This window comes from Diabrotica virgifera, chromosome 3 (genome assembly GCF_917563875.1).
Source record: "Diabrotica virgifera virgifera chromosome 3, PGI_DIABVI_V3a".
Taxonomy (NCBI): domain Eukaryota; kingdom Metazoa; phylum Arthropoda; class Insecta; order Coleoptera; family Chrysomelidae; genus Diabrotica; species Diabrotica virgifera.
In genome coordinates, this window is record NC_065445.1 from 232,294,084 (window position 1) to 232,319,454 (window position 25,371).

The 25,371-nt window shown below is 34.2% G+C and overlaps 2 protein-coding genes across 3 annotated transcripts; both read right to left on the reverse strand.

The window, feature by feature from the left end:
* Nucleotides 1–3,365: 3,365 nt before the first annotated feature.
* LOC126882703 (zinc finger protein 271-like) lies at nucleotides 3,366–4,166 on the reverse strand. The gene has a single exon (XM_050647684.1). It carries the CDS (start codon nucleotides 4,164–4,166, stop codon nucleotides 3,366–3,368), a length of 801 nt encoding a protein of 266 aa, XP_050503641.1.
* Nucleotides 4,167–8,308: 4,142 nt separating this feature from the next.
* LOC126881587 (zinc finger protein 235-like) lies at nucleotides 8,309–24,828 on the reverse strand. 2 transcript variants are annotated; one of them, XM_050645947.1, is made up of 3 exons: nucleotides 23,789–24,828; nucleotides 21,953–22,075; nucleotides 8,309–14,695 (listed from the first exon to the last, which is right to left on the reverse strand). In XM_050645947.1, exons 1-3 carry the CDS (start codon nucleotides 23,910–23,912, stop codon nucleotides 13,590–13,592), a joined length of 1,353 nt encoding a protein of 450 aa, XP_050501904.1. In that variant the 5' UTR covers nucleotides 23,913–24,828; the 3' UTR covers nucleotides 8,309–13,589. The 2 variants fall into 2 exon arrangements, with proteins under 2 accessions (XP_050501904.1, XP_050501905.1); XM_050645948.1 differs by lacking the exon at nucleotides 21,953–22,075.
* Between the last annotated feature and the right edge of the window lie 543 nt (nucleotides 24,829–25,371).

Genomic DNA, 25,371 nt, shown 5'->3' on the forward strand with positions numbered 1-25,371 from the left:
ACTCCCGACTTGTCGTGTTGCCGAAAATGCCTAAACGTAAGTGTGTTGTCCTTTCTATGAAAGATAAACACGAGGTTAATAAACGGTTATGGAAGGTGAATCTGCAACCAATTTATCCAATGAATACAAAGTTGGTAGGCTGATAAGACGGATAAAAAGCCAAAAGACGAATTTTTACTGTAATTGCCTGGATTGTCAGAGTCGTCGCACTCAAAATGACCACGAAACGCTAGTTCTTGTTTGCCCCAAAACATACAGTATTTATTATAAGTGTGCTAAGGATATACCTATCTATTTTTTAACAAACTCATTATGTATAACAATATTTGCTTTAAAAGCTTGGTTAAGAGAACTTTTGATTGTTGTTTTCCCAAACTGAATCAAATTGGGCATACATCTTACATGTAGGTAACGGAGAAATTTCATGTCTCCTTTTTAAAAATCTAACACTATTTAAATCGTGAACCTGGTCCACCCATTTTTCTGTAGAAACCAGAAGACATGGCCAACAATACAGTATATTTTTCTTGCAACCATTATTATAACCAAGGATTTTCACTGTACCAACTAAATTTAAAATATCGAACTACTTTTGTTGATTCCTTTTTTAAATTGTTTAAAATAGGTCTTTCATTTTTAATCTCATTTTTTTCTTCAAAATTATACAAGGAGAATTACTTTTCAAGTAGTTGATCGATTAAGAAGCGACACTCATCCATGGTTAACTGCACGCACACTTTTTATAGGTACTGTCACCAATTTTAAATCTGGTAACAGCGCTACTGATACACAGCGCGCTTATGCCGTCGCTTCTTCAAAATTTTCAGTCACTAGCCGGTCCCGAGCGCCAGCGTGGGTATACAACCATTGTAACCAGAAATGAGTCTGGTAACAGAGTATAATAAAGTGCAACTGAGTCACAAAAACTCGCCAATATTTTCGTGTCTACGAGTAGTTGGCTATTTACTGAGTTAGGTACTATTACCACATAATATAATAATATATTTCTATTGGTAAAAATATTGGTAAATAGAATTATTCATCGTCATAAAATATTTATTTGCAAGATTTTTAACTGTTACCAATGGTAACAGTGGTTACATGGACGCTTTCGCCAGTGCAGAAAACGTAAAAATAGAAACAGGCGTCAATCAGGTATGCATATTGTCGCCGATGTTATTTGTATTAATTATGGACTCGACAATAAGGAAAGTGGAAGATGGAAAAACGGGATTAACATGGAATATGACAAGAAAACTGGAAGATTTAGAATTCACGGACGATGTATGCCTGCTGGCAGAAAGTAAACATCAGATGGAGAACAAATTGAAAAACCTATCAAATACAGCTGACAGAGTAGGATTAAAATTAAACATGAAGGAAACGGAAATACTCAAGGTTGAAGAAGAAAATGACAAAAATAGGCTGGATGAGGAAGAAGTCAAAGAAGAAACATGCACAAGCACTAGGAGCAGTATACCGAAAGATGAAACAACAGAAGACGTCCAAAACAGAATAATTAATGCTCAATGGACCTTTAACTCACAATCCAAAATTTGGAGTTCCAGCGAGATAACAAAAAACACCAACATTAGAATTTTTAACAGCTGAAAGATGGAAAAACGATAAAGAAAAGTAAGGTACAAAAGTTTATAAACAAATCACTAAGAAGAATACTTGGAATATACTGGCCACAGAAAATTACAAACGCCGAATTATGGGAGAAAACAAGGCAAGAACTTGTTCTTGAATCTATAATAAGAAGGAAAAGGTTTTTCTCATGCTTAGAAAAGATTCAAACAATGTAACGAAACAAGGACTTTACGAGCCAGTTGGTACACGAAGAAAGTGAGGGTTAGACAATACTTGGAAGAGGAGTGTAAGGGAAGAACAGGAATCAGTAGGACGAAGCTGGGCAGAAATAAAAAATAAAGCTAAAAACAGAAGGAAATGGAAGATATCAACAAACGGCATAATAAATAAAAGACCTGCTGACGAAATGCCTATACATAGTAAATTGCGATGCAAGGAATACGTTGACCTAGCCAATCAACCACTATCATCTATACCGGCTAAGAAACGCAAAAAGCGCCCTTTGCTCCACTTAGGAGCTATACCTAGGTCATAGAGAGAGATATGTATGACACAAGTTTCACAATGTTGTTCTGAAGCTATTTTCTTGTGGCATTTTTACAATTTTAACTATTTAGAATGGGAAATAAGCCACAATATTATTAAAAAATGATTTTTATTAACGTTTCGACGCCCAAATCGGGTGCCGTTGTCAAAATACATGTATTTTGACAACGGCACCCGATTTGGGCGTCGAAACGTTAATAAAAATCATTTTTTAATAATATTGTGGCTTATTTCCCATTCTAAATAGTTAAAACAAGTTTCACACTTGTGTGAGCTTTTTCCCCAGTGTGCACTCTCAAATGTCTTTTCAAATCATAGGATCGATTAATAAATTGCTTAAAACAAATGTCACACTTACGAGGCTTTTCTCCAGTGTGTATTCTTAAGTGTGTTTTCAAATTTCCTGCTGCACTAAATTGCTTAAAACAAATTTCACACTGATAAGGTGTTTCTCCAGTATGCAATCTTAAGTGATTTTTCAAACTGCCCGCTTGAGCAAATGGCTGAAAACAAATTTCACACTTGTAAGGCTTTTCTCCAGTGTGTGTTCAAATCTCCTACTGCACTAAATTGCTTCAAACAAATTTCACACTTGTAAGGCTTTTCTCCAGTGTGCATTAGTAAGTAGATAAAGCGAAAACGGCGGCTTTGTTGGAAAAAATATTCCCATGAGATTTTTTTGCATAACGACATTCATGAGCCACCCCAGAATGAGGTTCAAGAAGTCGTCCACGCGAAAAGTGGTCCCAATTTGTTTAAACATTTTTTTTTAAACAAATTGCACAAAAATCAATATTTTTGGCCCGAACAAATTTTTTTAGCTTTTTGGACCATTCTGAGCAAAAAAGGTCTCTCGTAATTTTTCTCTAAAGTTGATCGTTTTCGAGTTACATATTAGCAATTTAAAATTGACACAAAAACGAAAAATGGCGATTTTCAAGGCCCAAAAGCACCATTAAAAAATATTATTTTTGAGGTATCAAGTGCCTAAATTAAAGTTCAAACCTTCTTGTATCCGTTCCAGATGAGCATTTTGGGCTTATTTTATTTAAAAATATAGTTTTTCAAATTCAAATCCCGCGCGAAGAGCGATGACACAAATGGTTTCGATGCTATCTATTGCAAAGGTGATTCAGCGACTTAAAATCGCGGTGGACGCACCCTCTAGATTTTCTGCGACAGCAATTTTTTTCGCCGCGATTACAAATCGCAAGTGGAGTGCTAGCCTAAGGCTTTTCTGCAGTGTGCACTCTCAAATGTCTTTTCAAATCATAGGATCGATTAAATGGCTTAAAACAAATTTCACACTTGTAAGGCTTCTCTCCAGTATGCACCCTCAAATGTTTTTTCAAATCATTTGATTGACTAAATTGCTTAAAACAAATTTCACACTTGTGAGGCTTTTCTCCAGTGTGAATTCGTAAGTGTGTTTTTAAATTTCCTGCTGCACTAAATTGTTTAAAACAAATTTGACACTTGTAAGGTGTTTCTCCAGTGTGCAATCTTAAGTGATTTTTCAAACTGCCTGTTTGAGCAAATTGCTGAAAACAAATTTTACACTTGTAAGGCTTTTCTCCAGTGTGTGTTCGTAAGTGTGTTTTCAAATCTCCTGTTGCACTAAATCGCTTAAAACAAATTCCACACATGTGAGGCTTTTCTCCAGTGTGCATTCGTAAGTGTGTTTTCAAATTTCCTGCTACACTAAATTGCTTAAAACAAATTTCACACTTATAAGGTTTTTCCCCAGTGTGCACCCTCAAATGTTTTTTTAAATCACTTGATTGACTAAATTGCTTAAAACAAATTTCACACTTGTAAGGCTTTTCTCCAGTGTGAATTCGTAAGTGTGTTTTCAAATTTCCTGCTGCACTAAATTGCTTAAAACAAATTTCACACTGATAAGGTGTTTCTCCATTGTGCAATCTTAAGTGATTTTTCAAACTGCCTGCTTGAGCAAATTGCTGGAAACAAGTGTCACACTTGGTAAGGCTTTTCTCCAGTGTGTGTTCGTAAGTGTGACCAGACATCTCGTAACGCGACAATTCGTAAACGGACAAGTGGTAAAGGACAACTCGTAACGGCAATAGTTAGTAACAGCGATACTTCGTAACGGCGACAGTTCGTAACTATACAAATTCGTAACGTCAAAATTTAATTATTCTGTTTATTTTTGTTAAAGTGGAAACTAACAGTTATTACAGTTATAATTGAAATTATGTTTACCAATTTAACAAATCAGTACCGGGATAAACATGTTTAGGTAACTCATTTTATATTTCGTGTTTCAGAATATGTTAAAAGTCTTACACAAACGAATATTTAAATACGTACAAACTGTTAACAATATTTTTAAAAGTTTATCCCTCTTATTCTTCCTTAAATTTGCCTATATCTATTACAGACAAAGGAATAATGCAGTAATTCGTGAAATCTTTAAAGGCCCCGTCTCACCATCAAATAATTGACAGTTATTTGATCAAACTTGACAGTTAGTGACACAAAGTGACAGTTAGTATGTATAGTTTGTGTCACTAGTCAAGTTTGACTGTCAAGTTTGATCAAATAACTGTCAATTATTTGATGGTGAGACGGGGCCTTAAGCCGACAACCGTATTTAGACCTTTCCAACTATCTAAGTGAACATGTTGTAAAGGAAAGATTATAATTACCTGTTATTATAATAAACCTTGTAATTGGTTATAGCGTTGGGGTATTCAATCAACGCCCAAAGGTTATAGTTGATAAGAGGGATGGCTTCAAATAATATGATAACACGAATTATTTTTCAAACGAATAATAATTGTAAGGAATTAAATATGACAAATGAACTTACGTAGGGTGTTAGTTCGTGTGGAAAACGGACTCTTATGTACCAACATTTTTAGTATTATATATATATATATATATATATATATATATATATATATATATATATATATATATATATATATATATATATAAAAGTATTTTATTTAAACATTTGTTTACGTGTTTAAATACTTTTATTATATTCTGAAACACGAAATATGAAATGCCTTAAAGATGTTTATCCTAATACTGATTCGTTAAATTCATAAACAATTTCATTTATAACTGTAATAACAGTTAGTTTTCACGTTAACAAAAATAAACAGAATAATTCAATTTGGACGTTACGAATTGTCCGTTACCATTTGTCCGGTTACGAGATGTCATGGAACCGTTCGTAAGTGTTGTTTCAAATGTGCTGCTGCACTGAGTTGCTTACAATAGATTTCACACTTGTAAGGTTCTTTTCCAGTGCGTATTCTCATATTATGTGTGTTTAAATAACGTTTATGACCAAGCTGCTTAATACAAATTTCACATTTTTTTCTTCATCGCTTCTAAGCGTGCTTCACAAAACTGTCCACGCCTTTCGCCGGTGCAGGTTGTGTCTCGGTTAAGGCGAATTTAAACTTATTCACTTTAGATGTACACAAATAATGAAAGTGTGGATTGAAAAGATTAGCAATTTACATTTTCACTGAAGGAATTTGTTTCAGTCTTTTCAAAATGGCGAATACGATTGTAAGTGTCAACGTGGAGTTAATAAGTAAAGCATTAGTAGAAGAACGTCGAAAATTAGAAAAAAATCAGAAGGAGTCTGCCTCTTTAAACCAAAATAAACGAGGAGTATAAAGATCAGCGCTTCCGGGTCCACTCTTTTCTCACTTCCTAATTTTTGCTAACTCTAAAGGCGAATTTACACTTATTCACTTTAGATGTACACTGCGGATGATACATGAATAGTGAAAGTGTAGACTGAAAGGCCAGCAATTTACATTTTCACTGACGGAATTCGTTTCACAGTCTTATCAGGGTTGTTAACTCTACGGATTTTTCCGTAGATCTACGGATTTTCGGATATCAACCACATTTCTACGGATATTTCAGCTGCAGCGCTCAAATTGGGATTTTTACTCTTAAGGCCCCGTCTCACCATCAAATAATTGACAGTTATTTGATCAAACTTGACAGTTAGTGACACAAACTATACATACTAACTGTCACTTTGTGTCACTAACTGTCAAGTTTGATCAAATAACTGTCAATTATTTGATGGTGAGACGGGGCCTTTAGGGTCGGTACTTTATGCCTCGATTAACAGCTCGTTAGTTAACGGAGGTTTAATCGGGACCTCTTGCGTTGTAATAAATGCAATTACAGTATTACAAGTATTATAATAATTAAAATAAGTATAATAATAATTATAATTGCATTTATTACAAGGCAAGAGACCCTAAAGGCCGCGTCCCACCATCAAATAATTTGATCAAACTGGTTTGAGCAAACTGAAAGTGACAAGAAAGTGACAGTTAGTGACGTCACATCCTGAGTGTTCATTGTGGATAATAATGAAAAATTTTAATTTTAGATAAAGTATAAACAAGTTAGACAACTCAATACAAAAAATTTGATCAAACTAGACTGATAGTGAGAGCACAGATTTTTAGAATTTCAAAAAAACTGCAATTGTGACGTCACTTTGACGTACTTCCTCAAGTACGTCAAGTTTGCTCAAACTGTTTGATCAAATTATTTGATGGCGAGACGCGGCCTTCAAGAGGTCCCGATTAAACGGGCTGTTAATCGAGGCATAAAGTACCGGCCCTTAAAGTGTCATTCTTCTTCTTTTTTTTGTTCTATCAAGTATCATTCTTCTTCTTTTTGGTCTGTCTAGGACCATTCTTCCTCTTTTTTGTCTGTCAAATGTCATTCTTCTTCTTTTTTGGTCTGTCGAGTGTCATTCTTCTTCTTTTTTGGTATGTGAAGTGTCATTCGTCTTCTTTTTTGTCTGTCAAGTGTCATTCCTCTTCTTTTTTGGTATGTCAAGTGTCCTTTTCTGTCAAATTTCTGCACTACGGATTTCTGAAGCGCCTTCTACGGAAATATTTTGCGAAGTTAACAACACTAGTCTTTTCAAAATGGCGAATACGATTGTAAGAGTAGGGCCCGTATTCATAGTCGGTACTCAAGTGTGAGTCGATGCTCAAGTCCGACCTTGAACAAATTCTTATACAAATTTGTATACAAATTTTTTCAAGGTCGACCTTAAGCATCGACTCAGACTTGAGTACGGACTATGAATACGGGCCTAAGAGTGTCGGCGTGGAGTTAATAAGTAAAGCATTACTAGAAGAATGTCGAAAATTAGGAGTTTGCCTCTTTAAACCAAAATAAACGAAGATAATAGACATCAGCGCTTCCAGATCCACTCTTTTCTCACTTCCTAATTTTTGCTAGCTCTGGACAATAGCCAGTGTGGATAGTTTTGATTTTATGTCGCCTATATTTAATCCAGATAAATGTAGCTCTTTTAATACAGACCGCGACCGGTATGCATTTTCACGGATGTTTATTTTATGGTAGTCCTCAGATTGAATATTCCACAGGCACTCATGATTACGATATATTTCTAGAAATATATGCATATGTTCGTCTTTCAATTGAAAAGCCATTTTATGTACCAAAAAAAAATTATTCAACTGCGTTTTGATGGCATGGCATGTTCAATGATCCGAAAAAAACAAGTTTACACTTTACACTAGGGGTTCACGGTGGATGAATCATCCAGCCAGTTCATCGAAAGTAGGAAGACGTTCTACTTTGTTCACTGTTTACTTTGGATGTGCATCCTGGATGAAATGTATGTTTATACCTTTCATTGCGGATGAATCATCCGCAATGTACATCTAAAGTGAATTGAAGTGTAAATTCGCCTTAAACAATAGCGAGTGTGGATAGTTTCAATTTTTGATTTTATGTCGCCTATGTTTAATCCAGATAAATGTAGTAGCTCTTTTAGTACAGACCGGTATGCATTTTCACGGATGTTTATTTTATGATAGTCCTCAGATTTATTATTCCACAGGCATTCATGATACGATATATCTTTAGAAATATATGCATATGTTCGTCTTTCCACTGAATAGCCATTTTAGGTATCAAAATAATTACGCAACTTGGTTTTGATGGCATGGAATGTTCATAGGATCCGAAAAAAACAAATTTACACTTTACACTAGTAGTTCACTGTAGCAGTTGGTTCATCCAAAGTAGGAACACCTCCTACTTTGTTTACTGTTCACTTTGGATGTGCATCTTGAATGAAATGTATATGTGTTATGTATTTAATAAAACTATGGGCCGACTTTGACTACTTTATTGAAACACATTAATTTGTATCTTTACACGAAACAATGGGCGCGTTCACCAGATGCAAACGTTGGCAATCAGTTTGCGCTTTATGGTTCTGAACGACTTGCTAACGTCAAACATGTTTGGAAAGCGGTCGCCATTTTTGCATACATAAGATATTTGAGTTGAACTTTGCAAACGTGTTGAATATTGAAAAAATATGGCGGGAATTTAAATTGTATATATTGTAGAATATATTGATAAGGGTTTTATATATAAAATAAAGGCTACTGAAGACATTCTGCTACGTTATTATCTATTAAATAAATTTTCTTTTTTCCTTTAATAAATAAAATAAATTCAAAACGTATTTATTGAGAAAATTTATTTTAGGTTACGTTCAAACCAAGCAAGCAAAATGTCAAATTTTAAATTAAACAACCAACCGTTCAGCTCGCTGTCAACAAGTTTAGAATCAAAGAGCAAACATTTGTGAACGTGTTTGCATCTGGTGAACGCAGTCAATATGGACATCCTCAACATGAAATCATTGCCGACATTACAGTGTTCTGTCTGCGTGTGACATTTCTTTGACAGCTCCCAAAGTATGGTATTGGGGTGTGTTCCGAAATGCCATAACTTAAATAAGTAAATATACAACATTTCTCCCCTTCTTTTTAAAGATTAAATCTGGTAGGTGCTTTAATAATTCTACCAGATCTAGTGTGTAGGGGTGATTGAATAGAAGGTGAAGTTGTAGTTGTAATAGAACTAGCAGCATGCTAAGTTGTTTCTAAAACTGGTGACTGAATAAAATTGTTTGGTGCAACTTCAACTTCCATGACATGATTCTTATTACCTCTATCTAAAATTAACGACGGGCTAGCACTTATTTTTGGTTGCACAACTACATCACGCACCTCCGGTAAAACACTATCTTGTATTGGTAAAGTCTCATAAACACTACTTCTTAAATCATCTGAGTGAACAAACTTAATATTGTCCTCTATTTGAACAAGGTATGTACCTACTAAAAGTTAGGACTTTTTTAATAACACCCTTTTGCCACAGCTTAGTACGCTTATATTTTACAAAAACATTTTGGTTTATCTTATATAAAGATCGATTAGTTATGTTATTAGATTTAATACATATATTTTGACTTGATGGTTTTACAGCTTCGGCAGGTGAGACTCCTGTTACAGTCGAAGTGATATTTCTGTAACTAAAAAGATAATTTTGTAACTTATTCAAAACTAATTTTTCTGACATTTCTTTTCCCTTGTCTGAAAACAATGTTTTTCTAAAGTTTTTTTAATTGTTTGAACGCCCCTTTCAGCCAACCCATTACTTTGTGGGTGATATCCTGGTGACTTAACAGGTTTAATTCCATTTGCCTGCAAAAATGACACAAATTCGATAGAATTATATGGAGGACCGCTATCAGAAACTAGTTCTGTTGGAAGACCAAAATTAGCAAAAATAGTTTTTAACTCATAAAATGTTTCTGAAGTATCTGTGCCATTTTTCATCATTTTGATTTCTAGCCATTTAGACTTTTGATCCAAAAGCAACAAAAAATTAAATCCAAATTTCTTAAAGAAATCAATATGAACTCTAAAAAAATTATGTGGTGATGATGACCATGATGACAACATGCTATTATTATTAGTAAAATTTTGATTCTGTTGACATATCTCACAAGATGCTACAAATATTTCTATACACTCATTCATATTAGGCCACCAACAGTAGGATCGCATTAGAATTTTACTACGTACTATTCCATCATGCTGTTCATGAAATAACTTTAAAACTTCATTTTGCAAGACTTTTGGTACAGCTGTTTTATTCCCTAGTAAAATGCAATTGTTCTCCACAGACAACTCATTTCTTTTTTTAAAATAGGGCTCCAAACTAGAATCTAAGACATAATTATGTCCTATCTGAATCCCAGAAATAGTAAAATCTTTTACCTTAAGTAAAATTAGATCTTTATTTGTTTCCTTGACTATATCTTCTGCATTAAGAGGTATTTGATTAAGCAAACTAAACGAATATAAAAAATCAGAAATCTCTGCTTTATTATTACAAGGTAAACGTGACAATCCATCAGCATTACTGATAGACGAACCTTTTCTATATTGAATGTCATATTGATACCCAGATAATGTAACTGCCCATCGTGTGATTCTAGATGCAGCAGATGTCGGGATACCTTTGTTTTTTCCAAATATGAACTGTAAAGGTTGATGATCCGTAATTAAGACAAATTTTCTTCCATACAGATATTTATGAAATTTTTTTATTGCAAAAATAATTGCAAGGGCCTCACGCTCTAAATTACTATAATTTTTTCGTTTACAGACAAAGTACTTGACCCAAACATTACTGGTTTTTCAATATTATTTATTTTATGACTTAACACATCCTACACCATATCCACTAGCATCACACGTTACATAAATTGGCAGATTAGGATTATAACGGGTTAAGGCACTTTCAGAGGTTAAAAGTTTTTTACTTAATTGAAATGTTAATCTTCACATTCTTGTGTCCAGTTTTTAGTGAAATCAATAACAGACTGACAAAGGTCTTAGTTTACTCGACAACATGGGGATAAATTTTCCATAGTAATTTAGTAACCCTAGATAAGACTTTAACTCTGTTAATGAATTTGGTGAAGGTGCAGATTTTATTGCATCAACCTTCTCTTGAGTAAGGTGGATACCATTAACACCAACAACATGCCCCAAGAACTCTATTTTTGTTTGAAAAAATTTACATTTTTTTTCATCAACTTTAACATTAAAATCTAAAAGTCTTTCTAAAACCTTTTGCACATTTTGATAACATTCCTGCAAGGATGCACCAAAAACAATTATATCCAAATAGCATTTAGTTTCACTCAAACCTGACAAAATGGTCTCTATAATAGATTGAAAAATGCCTGGAGCCGAGCTTACACCATAAGTAAGTCTAGTATATGAAAAAAGACCTAGGTGAGTATTAATAACCAACAATTTTTGTGCGGACTCACTTTTAATTGTTGATATGCCCCCTTCAAATCAATGACCGAGAAATATTTTTGACCCTGAGACATGCAAAAATATCCTCAGGTAATGGCAAAACACAATGATCTGCATCTAATGCTTGATTTAGAGTTTTTTTTAAGTCTACACAAATCCTAATTTCATGTGAATTCTTTTTAGGCACCACGACCATGGGACTAGCCCAGTTACTATACGTTACTTTTTTTAAAATTCCAGACTTTATCATATTTGATAATTCTAACTCAACTTTTTCTCTTAATGCATATGGCATATTATAAGCTCTGTGAAATACTGGCTGAGCTCCCTCTTTCAGTTTAAGATCTACTTCAAATTTTTTTATGCATGAATCAGGCTCGGCCTCAAAAACATTTCTAAACCCCTTCTTCAAGTCTGACACTAAATTTAAGACATGCATTTCATTATTAAAATTTGTTGACATCTTTTTACTTTGACTTTCTGACTCGGAATGACATAAATTTATGGACTCTGGACTACTTTTGAGATTTGATACATTAAAATTCATTTTTTGTCTCCAATTGGGGTTAGGTATGTTTAACCAGTTTCTTCCTAACAAAGGTGCAAATTTATGATTACTTTTTAATACTACTAATGGTAAATTGACAATTTCATTGTTTGATTTTACAAGAACATCTGTTTCACCTACTATTGACACGCATTGACCAATTAGAACTCTTAAATCATATCTTACAGAATATAATTTTAACTCAGGAAAATACTTAATAAAATCATCAATATGAATAACTGACCTGCAAGCACCACAATCTACATATTTCAAAACAAACCTTCTTACTTTAAATTTCCAGCCATACCTACTCTGGAGGGACCTTTCCTGACTCTAAGGTAGACAAAAAACCTAAAACCAAGGAATTGTTGTCCTCTTCTTCTTCTGAATTTTCTTCCACTGTATTGACATTACCACTTCTGCAGACACGACTTGTGTGCGCAATCTTCTAACACTTAAAACATTCCCAACTTTTTGCTGGACACTTTTCTGGCTCGTGTTTCCTACCACATCTGAAACATGACTTCAACTCTCTTCTCTGACTTCTTGACTCTTTATTTTGACTAGGACCAGGAGTGCTGTATTTTGTATTCTTAATGACATTTTTATTTTTAAATGACAACTTGTCCAAGTTTTCTGTCACACAAGACAAATTACGCTCAGCACCCATTGTTCTCACCTGACCTTCTGCAAGTTCCATTGCTAAAGCTGTTTCAGAAGCTTTGTCAAGTGTTAACTTGTCTTCTGATAACAACTTTTTTTTAATGGCATACGACCTCACACCACAAACTAACTTGTCTCTAAGACATTCAGATAAGAATTGACCAAAGTTGCAGTGCTGTGATAACTTTTTCAATCTTGTAACAAAAGACTTTATATCTTCGTTTTGCTCTTGAATTGCATTATAAAATTTATAACGTTCAGCTATTACAAGCCTTTTTGGACTGAAATGATCTTTTAATGTTTGTTTTAGTACTGCAAAAGACTTTTTGCTGGGTAAATCTGGAGCTAGTAAATCCTTCAGGACATTGTAAGCCTCTCCCCCTATTAACGTTATTAGTAAAGGCACTTTCTTATCATCTTCAACCTTATTACAGATAAACAACTGTTCTAGTCCCTCTATATACGATGAAATGTCCGAGTCTCTAGGATTGAACTGCTCTATTGAACCGATTAACGACATTTTTTGACCTTACTTTACAATGCACAAATACTTTACACGCGACCAGACTTCAGACGACTAATTTGCGGACTTTGCCTGCTTGGATTCGATCGGGACTCGTCGCCAAAATAATGTTATGTATTTGATAAAACTATGGGCTACTTATTGAATCACATTAATTTGTATCTTTACACGAGACAAGATGGACATCTTCAACATGACATCATTGCCGACATTACAGTGTTCTGTCTGCGTGTGACATTTCTTTGACAGCTTCCAAAGTATGGTATTGGCGTGTGTTCCGAAATGCCATAACTTAAATAAGTAAATATACAACATATATGAAGAGTATGTTTATACCTTTCATTGCGGATGAATCATCATCAGTGAATAATCTAAATTCGGCTTTAGATTCAATTTGCGCCAGGGCTTACGCTTTTGAATATACTGCTTCAAACAAGTTTCACACTTATGTGAGGCTTTTCTTCAATATGCACTTGTGTGTTTTCAAATCATTTGATTGACTAAATTGCGTAAAACTAATTTCACACTTTTAAGGGTTTTCTCCAGTGTGCACTACTCTCAAATGTCTTTTCAAATCATAGGATCGGCTAAATTGCTTAAAACAAATTTCACACTTATAAGGTTTTTCCCCAGTGTGCACCCTCAAATGTTTTTTTAAATCACTTGATTGACTAAATTGCTTAAAACAAATTTCACACTTGTGAGGCTTTTCTCCAGTGTGAATTCGTAAGTGTGTTTTTAAATTTCCTGCTGCACTAAATTGTTTAAAACAAATTTGACACTTGTAAGGTGTTTCTCCAGTGTGCAATCTTAAGTGATTTTTCAAACTGCCTGTTTGAGCAAATTGCTGAAAACAAATTTTACACTTGTAAGGCTTTTCTCCAGTGTGTGTTCGTAAGTGTGTTTTCAAATCTCCTGTTGCACTAAATCGCTTAAAACAAATTCCACACATGTGAGGCTTTTCTCCAGTGTGCATTCGTAAGTGTGTTTTCAAATTTCCTGCTACACTAAATTGCTTAAAACAAATTTCACACTTGTAAGGTGTTTCTCCAGTGTGCAATCTTAAGTGATTTTTCAAACTGCCTACTTGAGTAAATTGCTTAAGACAAATTTCACACTGGTGAGGATTTTCTCCAGTGTGCATTCGTAAGTGCTTTTTCCAATTTCCTGCTACACTAAATAGCTTAAAACAAATTTCACACTTGTAAGGTGTTTCTCCAGTGTGCACTCTCAAGTGTTCCTTCAATCTGCCTGAATAATTAAAACGCTTAAAACAAATTTTACACTTGTAAGGCTTATCTCCAGTATGTGTTCTTAAGTGTATTTTCAAATTTCCTGCTTGAGTAAACTGCTGAAAACAAATTTCACACTTATAAGGCTTTGCTCCAGTGTGCATTCGTAAGTGTTGTTTCAAATGTACTGCTGCACAAAATTCCTTCAAACAGATTTCACACTTGTAAGGTTCTTTTCCAGTGTGTATTTTCATATGGTTGTTTAAATAACTTTTATGACCAAGCTCCTTAATACACATTTCACATTTTTTTTCTTCATCAGGTCGAGTCACACATTCTTTGTTACAGTTATGTAGGGATATTTTTTCTATAACTTCCAATGTCTTCTTCTCTCCGAGAGGGTCTAAAAGAAAAGAAAATATTTAATACAACATAAGGGAAAATTTTAAAATGTGTCTTGTGGCACACATTTAATTTTATGCTTTCCAAAATATCAACTGAAATGGAATTTTAAAAAACAATTTTCCATACGAATAGTTTTGCTCTTAGGCAGATTCATGAGAATTCTTTAAGCATCACTAATTAAAAACTATTTGAGGCTTATTTAATAATTGAGACATATTCTACTATCAATATAGGGATTGTACATAAAAGGTTTCTATTGTGTTTCTATTTTATAATAATTATATTTAGTGATATCAGCATATCAGTGGCTATTGCCAAGCCGGAGGTCACTGCACAATCATTATAAATTTTTCAGTTTCTAATTTAAGTGCTTGTTAGGCTTGTGCAGCAGTCAACTCCAGTTAAATAAGTGGTTGTTAACACTTCGAATGCTGATGACGCCTAAAAATGTCATACCGCTACTACTGTCAGGTGCGCATGATGACTTTAGGCGTCATATGCGGATATGCAGAACATTCGTTTAGAGGTTAGGATTTGTGTGATTTTAAATGAAACAAGTTGTCATTCTATTGATTATTAGATAAAAGTGTGTTTATAAAGTCAGTCTAAATTCGTATTATGGATAAAACAATTCCAAGTCCCTGACAAAACACTACAAGGTAAATGAAGCGAAAAATCTAGTCCGTATCCAGGTCGCGTTAGGCATATTTCGTTAGCAATGAAAGGGTTAAGTTACATTAAGGTTACATCTGAAAATCGTAACACTACATATTACATCCCGTTCACACTTGTATGTCGGATTCGTATATTAAATCGGATGTCGGCGTTTCTATTCACATTTCGAATAATCGGTTGTCGCTTGTCGTCAAGGTCGAAGCTGGTGTCACTCTACGCTAGGGAACCGTGAGAATGTGTATAATAAAATAAAATGTATGTATAAGATAATCAGCTTTTTATAAGTGCCGATAAGATCATGAATCCTCACAAAACAAAACAAGGTTTATCCATTATACCGGGTGTCCACTTATATTTTCCTCCATTTTAACTGCCTATAACTTCTGAACGGCTCAAGATAGAAATATGTGGTTTTTACTGAAATGTTTTATTTTAGTAAAAGTTTTGTCTGAATGGATTGAACTTTTTATATCGCTTTCAAATACGAAAACAAAAATGGCGGATTATTGAAAAAAACTTTGTTGATTTTTTTTAATGGAACACTCAGTATATTTTTTTTGTAAATTGAAAGAAAGGTCCTTCGCCTATCCAGCGATATAAAGTTTTTCAAAATCGGTTGTCAAATCACTGAGTAATTAATTTTTAAATTGCGAGGTGCAACATGGATATCACATAACATAATATCAATTTATGTGATTTTCACATTGCATCTCTCATTTTAAAAATTAATTGCTCAGTCATTGAACAACCGATTTCAAAAATTTTTATATCGCTGGATAGGTAAATAAACGTTTTTTCAAGTTTTTAGGTAAATGACCATTTTTAATAACGCTTTTAAGTAATAAAATGGCGGATTTTTGAAAAAAAAAGCGTTGTTGACTTTTTTTAATAAAACACCCAGTATACTTTTTTGTAACTTGAAAAAATGGTCATTTACCTATCCAGCGATATAAAAAATTTTAAAATCGGTTGTCAAATGACCGAGCAATTAATTTTTAAAATCAGAGATGCAATGTGGAAATCACATAACATAATATCAATTTGCTTAATTATGTTATTTAGGTATGTGATATCCACGTTGCACCTCTCATTTTAAAAATTAATTACTCAGTGATTTGAAAACCGATTTTGAAAAACTTTATATCGCTGGATAGGTGAATGACCTTTCTTCCAATTTACAAAAAAATATACTAGGCGTTCCATTAAAAAAAGTCAACGTTTTTTTCAAAAATCCGCCATTTTTTTTTCGTATTTGAAAGCGATATAAAAAATTTATTGCATTCAGACAAAACTTTTGCTAAAATAAAACATTTCAGCGAAAACCGCATATTTCTATCTTGAGTCGTTTAGAAGTTATAGGCAGTTAAAATGGGGGAAAATATAAGTGGACACCCGGTATTTAATGTTCTCAGATATGGTACTTCATACCATACTATGTCTGACGGATGTTAATAACTAGTTAAATTCATTGAAATTTATATCATAAACAATTTAAAATTAAACTAAACCTAGAAAATTGCAGCATGCATATAAAAGTGTGTAGGTAGATAAGTAATTTCCTAAAATTGTATATCTGATGCTGGTGCTGACACTAAAATAATTATCTTCTCTAATAAAGATCTGAAACACTGTTAAGGTTCATGCTGCAACACGAACTATTTCAAATGAACACAGCTCATTTTTCAAAAATAAACCACAGAGAAGATGGACAGGGCAAAATGGAAAAATTCAAAACGAAATAGATTTTATTATCACTGACAAAAAAGACACAGTTAAAGACATTACGGTTCTAAAAAGATTTGTTACCAGTAGCGACCCTAGAATGGTACGAGGTAAAATAGAAATAAGCTTAAAGAAGGAGAGGTATAAGATGATTAAAAAGAAGAACAAATCAAAACCATGGATGAAACCATCAGATGCAGATAGTTTTCAGCGATATATTTCAGACATACTTAGCAGTCCTGAAGCAGAAAGTAATATAAACGACTTAAATAATAAATTAACAAATGCCTTACTGGAAAGTCAAAACAAATTCTGTCCTAGAACTCAAAAAGAAGAGAAGATCAGCCAAAATACCAGGCAGCTAATCCAGAAAAGAAGAGAAATGAGAAGCGACACGGAAACTAAAGCTAACGATCTACAAAAATTAAATAAACATCCAAAGCTATTAGACAAGACACTCGAAAATACAACCAAGAACAAATCGAACATACCATTGAGAACAATAGAAGTATGAAAGTATTGATAAGAAGACTAAGAACGGGGACAAGGCAGATAATAAAGATTAAAGATAGAACTGGTCATGTTACAACCAACAGAGAGGAAACCCTTAGAATAGTTGAAGACTTCTACAAATTGCTGTACACAAGCCAATACAAAGTAAATAGCAAAGAAGATCAAGTACCAGAAATATTAACAAGGGAAAAGGGCATTGTCAACCAAGAATCAGAACTGCCACAGGAAATCACAATAGACGAAATAAAACTAGCTCTAAGAAAAGCTAAGAATAACAGATCTCCAGGGGAGGATTGCGTAGTTACTGATGCAATCAAAATCGGAGGCACTTGTCTTCTTAAGAAAATAAAAAACCTTTTTAATTAACATGTGCCTTTTAGATAGTAATATACTCGACAAATGGCACAATGCTGAAGTAATTCTATTGTACAAAAAAGGAGATCCCCATGAATTGGAAAATTACAGACCTATAAGCCTTCTTAGTCACTTATACAAACTCCTTACAAGAATAGTAACGAATCGTCTTGAGAAAAAACTTGATTTCTACCAGCCAATGGAGCAAGCGGGATTTCGTAAACATAATTTTTTGCATAATATGTATCATTGTAGTTACACCCGAAAAATAACGTTGATGGGCGTTGACGCCCATGTTGACGAACAACAACGTCTGTAGACGTCTAATTTCCATTAATGTAGCTTATACATTTGACGCAGTGTCCGTCAACGTGTTATAATCATAATAATTATGTCAGTTCTCATATTTATGTCATTGCATCGCAAATTCAATTTGAAGAAATTTGCGATACAATTTTGGAAATTTTTATGGTTTTAAGTTATTTTTCGAGTGTAACTACCATGATATTATGCAAACAATTAGGTTGCCTCGCAGATTTAAAATGCGTTTATCTCGAAAACGGTTAAGTTTTGCGAGATGAATGTAGTATACCTTTTTTAAGAAAAATATTAAGAAAATAAAAGTTTTGATTCAAAAAGTATGTAGAGTGGGTAATAAAAAAAATTGAATAAATTAAATTAAATTACAAACCTTACAGCAAATGATCAGACGCTATGGAAGGCGACTAAGAAGCTCAAAAAACCATACACAACTATTCCTCCCCTCCATAAACCAAATGGTGAATGGGCTCGTTCCAATAAAGAAAAAGCGGACGTCTTTGCTGAACATCTTATGAGTGTATTTCAAACCGAGCCACCAGACCCTGATGAAGAAGTGGAAGAACTAATTAGCGCAGCATGTCAAATGTCCTTTCCAATCAAAAGTTTTACTCCTATAGAAGTCAAGAAAGAAATAACCAAACTCAACTCACGAAAGGCTCCAGGTTATGACTTAATCTCGGCACAAGTACTAAAACAACTTCCTCGCAAGACCATTATTATGCTAACAGTAATATTTAATCGCATGCTAAGCTTATCATACTTTCCAAAAATATGGAAATTTGCAGAAATCATAATGATCCTTAAGCCAGGCAAAGTGCCCAATGAAGTAACATCTTATCGACTGATCAGCCTACTCCCAATCGTTAGCAAAGTTTTTGAAAGATTGCTGCTACAAAAAATATACGCAGATCATTTTTTATTTATTTATATACGGGATTACCCCCATTACAACACATACAGTATAAAATCAATCTCTGTAATATCTACTAAACTAGAGTAAAATAAATCTTAATTAGATATTAAACAAAAACGAAATATTAATAGTTAACCATTACACATATTACATCTATTACACAAATCAGTTCAAATAAACAAAAAGTACCTGTCAAACTCTTTTAATCCGATTCTTAAAAACAGCCAAGGAGACACCAAACATTTCCAAGTTATTCTCGTTTATAATTTTTAGTGTTCGCTCAATGGGCGAATGCATACCATAGTTTGTTCGATGAAAAGGTATATAAAACAAATCAACATGTCTGAGACTTCTGGAGGGAACATATAAATTAATAGATTGGAGAAGTTCAGAACAACAAATTAAACCATTTATTAATTTAAACACAAATACCAAATCAGAGTTATCTCGTCGAGTTTCTAATAAATTCATGTTGAGTGTTTTTAAAATATAAGTATAATCATGATTAGTAATGCGTATGTTTAATCTGTATGCACAATATCTCAAAAATTTATTCCGCAATCTCTCCAACGTAGTAGAATGAGCTTGGTATTGTGGAGACCATACAATAGATGCATATTCCACTTTAGATACAACCAAAGCATAATATACCGTTCTTAAAGCCCCTACAGATAGTCTCAGACAGTTGCGAATGATAAAGCCCAAAGATTTTGATGCATTTACTGTTACACTATTTATATGTTGCACAAAACGCAACTGCTCATCAAACGAATTGTTTTTCCAAAAAAGAAAGATGATCTTCAAATTCCTTGTACTAATTCAGCTTATTTGATATAACTTTTTTAATTAATTGTTGATATTTACTTGTAAAACAACAGTTTTTTAGGAGCAATTGCTAATTACATCCATCGAGGTTGATTTCTAATTTTAAATGATCATGAATTCCTAACATTACTACCAGAACATCAGTTTGGTTTTCGAAAAAATCACTCTACTACACAACAAGTCCATTGAATAGTAAATGAAATATCAAAAACTCTCGAAGAAAGGAAATACTGCAACGCTGTATTCCTAGATATCTCACAAGCGTTTGACAAAGTTTAAGACAGAGGTCTGCTTTACAAAGTAAAATTAGCACTATCTAGTAACTATTTCCTCCTAATCAAATCCTACTTATCAAATAGATATTTCTCTGTAAAATTGAAAGACCAACAATCCAGCCTCTGTCCTATTAACTCCGGAGTTCCGCAAGGTAGTGTCCTCGGACCGCTGCTGTTCTCACTCTACACAGCTGATATACCAGAGTCTCATAATACTACGATCGCTTCCTTTGCTGATAACGTAGCAATACTAGCTGTAAATGAAGATAATATACAAGCCTCACAAGACCTGCAACTCCATCTGGACATACTCAGTGTATGGTACACAAAATGGCGAACAAAAGTAAACAAAACAAAATCACCTCAAATAACGTTTACCAACTGCCACAACACGACATGCCCACCTGTAAGAATGGAAAATGTACGAATACCAAGAGTAACAGATGCTAAATACCTTTGCCTCCATCTTGACCAACATCTTACTTGGAAGAAACATATCCAGACCAAAAGAAGACAGCTAGACTTGAAATTCCGGCAAATGCATTGGCTCCTTGGACGCAGATCAAAACTCAACATCCAAAACAAAATTCTTCTGTAAAAAGCAATACTCAAACCTATTTGGTACTACGGACCACACCTCTGGGGCTGTGCAAAGTCAACATCACTGAATATCATCCAAAGATTTCAGTCTAAAGTTCTAAGATCAATAGTGGATGCACCATGGTACATAAGCAATCAAACACTTCACGAAGACTTAAATATACCTTTCATCAGAGAATAAATCCATCGAGCCACAGAGTCACAAAATGAGCGTACCATTCACCATGAAAATGAGTTAGTAAGGGAATTATTCCATAATGGCCCTGCCACAAGGAGGCTAGATGGAACCTGGCCTCAGGACCTATTTTAAAACTTAAACATAAATAGAATAAGATGAGACATCATTAGAAGTCTCTTCTTCAGGCCCAAAAACATGGAACAAATTTACTTAATACTCTTTTAATGATGTAGATTGTAAATAAACATAATTACATAAAAAAAATTAAATGAGTGCTGAAAGGCGTATGTGGCGCTCTCTGGGCAATACATCATTTTTGGTACCGAATTTAGATTTCTCATCTCAAAAAACCCCCGCCTACCAAATTTCGTGTTGTTATCCCATGCCTGTCAGGAAATATTCAAGAATAAATAAAATAAAAGTTTACCTTTGACACCTTGTATTTCGGTTATTATCAACTTTTAACTGTTTTAACCTAAAGAATCTAAGGTTAAGCGACAGCCCATTCTTTACCAAACACCCTGTATTTATAGAGAAAATAGTGACAAATTGAAATACACCACACGACATCAATGTGCACTCATGCCCCCTCTCTGCTGTTATATATCTTCGTAATAAGTAGTAAAAAGTTCCTCCTTCCTCATCTCTACGACTTAGTTTATGGATGATATTCCCTTAGATATATGCACATTTGTTTTTGTTATTTTGAATAAATTGCAGAATTGGCTCATAAAAATAGTCGATACCTAATAAGTAAGGCAGCTTTGACCACCCAGTAAATTTTAAATGATGCTCCTCTTCAGATAAAACATTAGTAATAAACCAAACGAAATATATCGAGATAACAACAAAACAAATAAGAATAAATGCTTGTTTTACCTGTGTTATCATTAGATTCATTCTTCGTATCCTCAAGATATACGGATGAGGATAATTGACTGTCTATATGTCTTAGGTCACCATCCAGACACTCTTCCTTAATTTCAGCTTTTATTTCCATAGCTAATAAGTACAAATTAGATCACATTGGTTAGCAGTAATATTACGTCATATTAGAGGTAAAACTCACTAAGTTCACTTTTTTTGTCATTGGCTGTTTTCGGTTTCAACATAAATCTAAATAAAAACTCATTATTGTATTATAGTTGTCATTTGGTCAAAAAAAAGGTTACCTCAAAAGTTTTCTGGAAGTTTTGAAAATTGCTTATTTTATGGATTTCAATATGCTCTTTTTGAATTTCAACTTTATTCTCTCGTATCTCCACCGCCCACGCCGCCATATTGAAAAAATAGTGCCTACTAACAGTTTTTTGGGAATATATATCTCCTTTCCGATGCATTTTACGAAAAAAAAACATTTATGTACAAAATTAAACTAGAAAAAAATTTCCTATATGCATTTAAAATGTTTTGTAAAATCAATAGTTTTCACGTACCAGCATCAGAAAATATTATTCATCTACACCACCACGTGTTTTTCATATATTTTTCTAAAATATTCGGGACTAGGACAGTTACTGTGTCCATTACATTAATGAAAACATTTTGCACTTCTTCTACAAGGTGACAAACTTCGGTCAAGAAACAATTGGCTAACGACAACAGCTGTATGCCAAATTCTGCAGGACTTACCCAGATATTCAAGTATCGGAGCAACGAGTATCAGACCAATACCGGGTAATTTAAAGAAACAACCTGATCCCAGAGACCAGACGCAATGCCATCAGAAGCGAAGTCGAACGGGAGATTCATATCCAGGGGCTAATTTTAGATCAAGTCCTTAATGAGATCAGTGATGAGCAGATTCCTGAGCTTCCCATCCCAGAAACTCAACCTGATGATACACAGCAGGAAAACAATGAGTTGCGCGATAGTCTAGCAAACGAAATGGCTCATGCCGTACAAGAGTTTAATGGAACAAACCCACTTAGCAGACAACCGCTACCACGAATAAACTCTTGTAATCTGGAAATTCAAATAAGGAGACAATGAAGAATGCAAAGTACCCAGACAATATATACCGATTATTATGTCTACTACTGGAGTCATTCCAAAGACCCTCCTCGAAAGCATCAAAATGCTGGGTCTGAATGAACATCTTTATAAGACCATGCAGAAAGCTGTACTACTCGCGACAGCCAGAAGTGTATGAAATTTTTTGGGAGATACACCTGCATACCAAGTCACCTAGGGCTTGATAACATGGAAAGAGTCCCACCAGAGCTCAATCCTTTTGATACCGTAGGTATCTGGGATGAGTCAATTTTCCCCAGAGGGAGTGTGAGCCGTATGGCTAAATCTGATAATGTTTATTAATTTCACAGTACAAGAATTAAATACATACATTTTAATTTTATATTCTGTTTTACATTATTACATTCTACTTTTTAATTTTACGTTTATCCTGGAAAATAAAAAAAAACATTTACTCACTACCCGTTAAAACCTATTGGTCTCACCTATTGATATACAATGACATATAGGCGAGCCATCCACGTATTGGTTGGGGCACTATGTGGCTCACATGTATGCCATCAGCATGTAAAGTGTTAAAAAAATTCCCATATTCAAGTCATGTGAATTCATGACTGGCCTTTTGGCTTTGCCAGTGCCATTAATAGAAAAAAAGTTATGTGAATTTAAAAAACAATTCTGAAAAGTGCAGATAGTGGGTTTTACTTCAAATAGGAGGATTATTACTTAAATGAGTATTACCTGAATAATTGTCTGCTGGTTCATTTTTCAAAGCTCCAGGACTTATGGATGAGGAAAACTGACTGTCTACATATCTTAGGTCACCTTCCACAAGCTCTTGCTTAATTTCAGTTTTTATTTCCATAGTACAGCTAATTAAATACAAATCACACTGTTTAGGACTAATCTTTAAATTTCAATTACATACATATTGTACTTGTATTTATAAAACTGAATTATCTTCTGCTTTATTCTTCAAATCAAAGATTTGTGATATTGGAAAGTAAACAAATGTATCCAATTGTCTTAATAGTAATTAACGAAGTAGAAAATAAATATCTAGTATGTTTACCAGTAAATTGTGCAAAAATACACGTTTTAAAATACTATGCAAAATTTACATCTTGATCTTGTATTTTCCAAAAAAAATCGGCAAAATCAAAAAACGTTAAAAAAACGTCAACAGCAAAGTGATAGATGACAGATCACATGACAGTGATGTTCCGTGGAGCCAGGGATGCCACGTTGTTGCCAAAATTATCGTGTTTTCACGACCAATGACCGTCAGGATTACCGTTTCGTTACTAGATAATTAACGTTCCATGGCAACGAAATAATACGTTCCATGGTACTGCGCAGGACGGTAATCGTCGTTACGGTTTCTGGACCGTCCAACATGAACTTTTGGACGGTCCAGAAACCGTCACGAAACTACTTGTACCGTTTGTTGTGCGCATGTTCGTAATTGTATCGCCCAGTTATCGTCCCATGACGGTAATCATATATTTGTCATTTTTATTGGTGACAGCTTGTGTGCTTTTAGTCGATCAAAGGCTCAAAAACTTTAAAGAATTAAGTCCTAGTGCGCAAGTCAGTCCAAATGCATTTGCCCGATTACTGAAATGATCATCACGAAACCGTCACCGAAAGATCACATTTCTTGTTGGAACAGTGGGAAGGACGATCCGATGACGATCATATTTTTGTTGGAACGGATTTTGTTTACTGCGCAGGAGCATTACCGTTTCGTGACGGTTCTCGGTCGTGTTGGAACAAACCTATAAATTGACATACAAGCGTAGACAAAAGGTTTGTTCCAACACGACCGAGAGCCGTCACGAAACGGTAATGCTCCTGCGCAGTAAACAAAATCCGTTCCAACAAAAATATGATCGTCATCGGATCGTCCTTCCCACTGTTCCAACAAGAATTGTGATCTTTCGGTGACGGTTTCGTGATGATCATTTCAGTAATCGGGCAAATGCATAATGTGCTGGTTGGACTGACTTGCGCACTAGGACTTAATTCTTTAAAGTTTTTGAGCCTTTGATCGACTAAAAGCACACAAGCTGTCACCAATAAAAATGACAAATATATAGGTTTGTTCCAACACGACCGAGAACCGTCAGGAAACGGTAACGATCCTGCGCAGTAAAGAAAATCCGTTCCAACAAAAATATGATCGTCATCGGATCGTCCTTCCCACTGTTCCAACAAGAATTGTGATCTTTCGGTGACGATCATTTCAGTAATCGGGCAAATGCATAATGTGCTGGTTGGACTGACTTGAGCACTAGGATTTAATTCTTTAAATTTTTTGAGCC

Coding starts and splice junctions, on each gene's coding strand:
- LOC126882703 (XM_050647684.1), bottom strand. CDS start 4,166: ATGTCTGGTCACACTTACGAACACACACTGGAGAAAAGCCTTACCAAG.
- LOC126881587 (XM_050645947.1), bottom strand. CDS start 23,912: ATGGAAATAAAAACTGAAATTAAGCAAGAGCTTGTGGAAGGTGACCTA. Junction 22,076..23,788: donor ACCAGCAGACAATTATTCAG/GTAATACTCATT, acceptor TGTACTTATTAG/CTATGGAAATAAAAGCTGAA. Junction 14,696..21,952: donor TGAATCTAATGATAACACAG/GTAAAACAAGCA, acceptor CTTTTCTTTTAG/ACCCTCTCGGAGAGAAGAAG.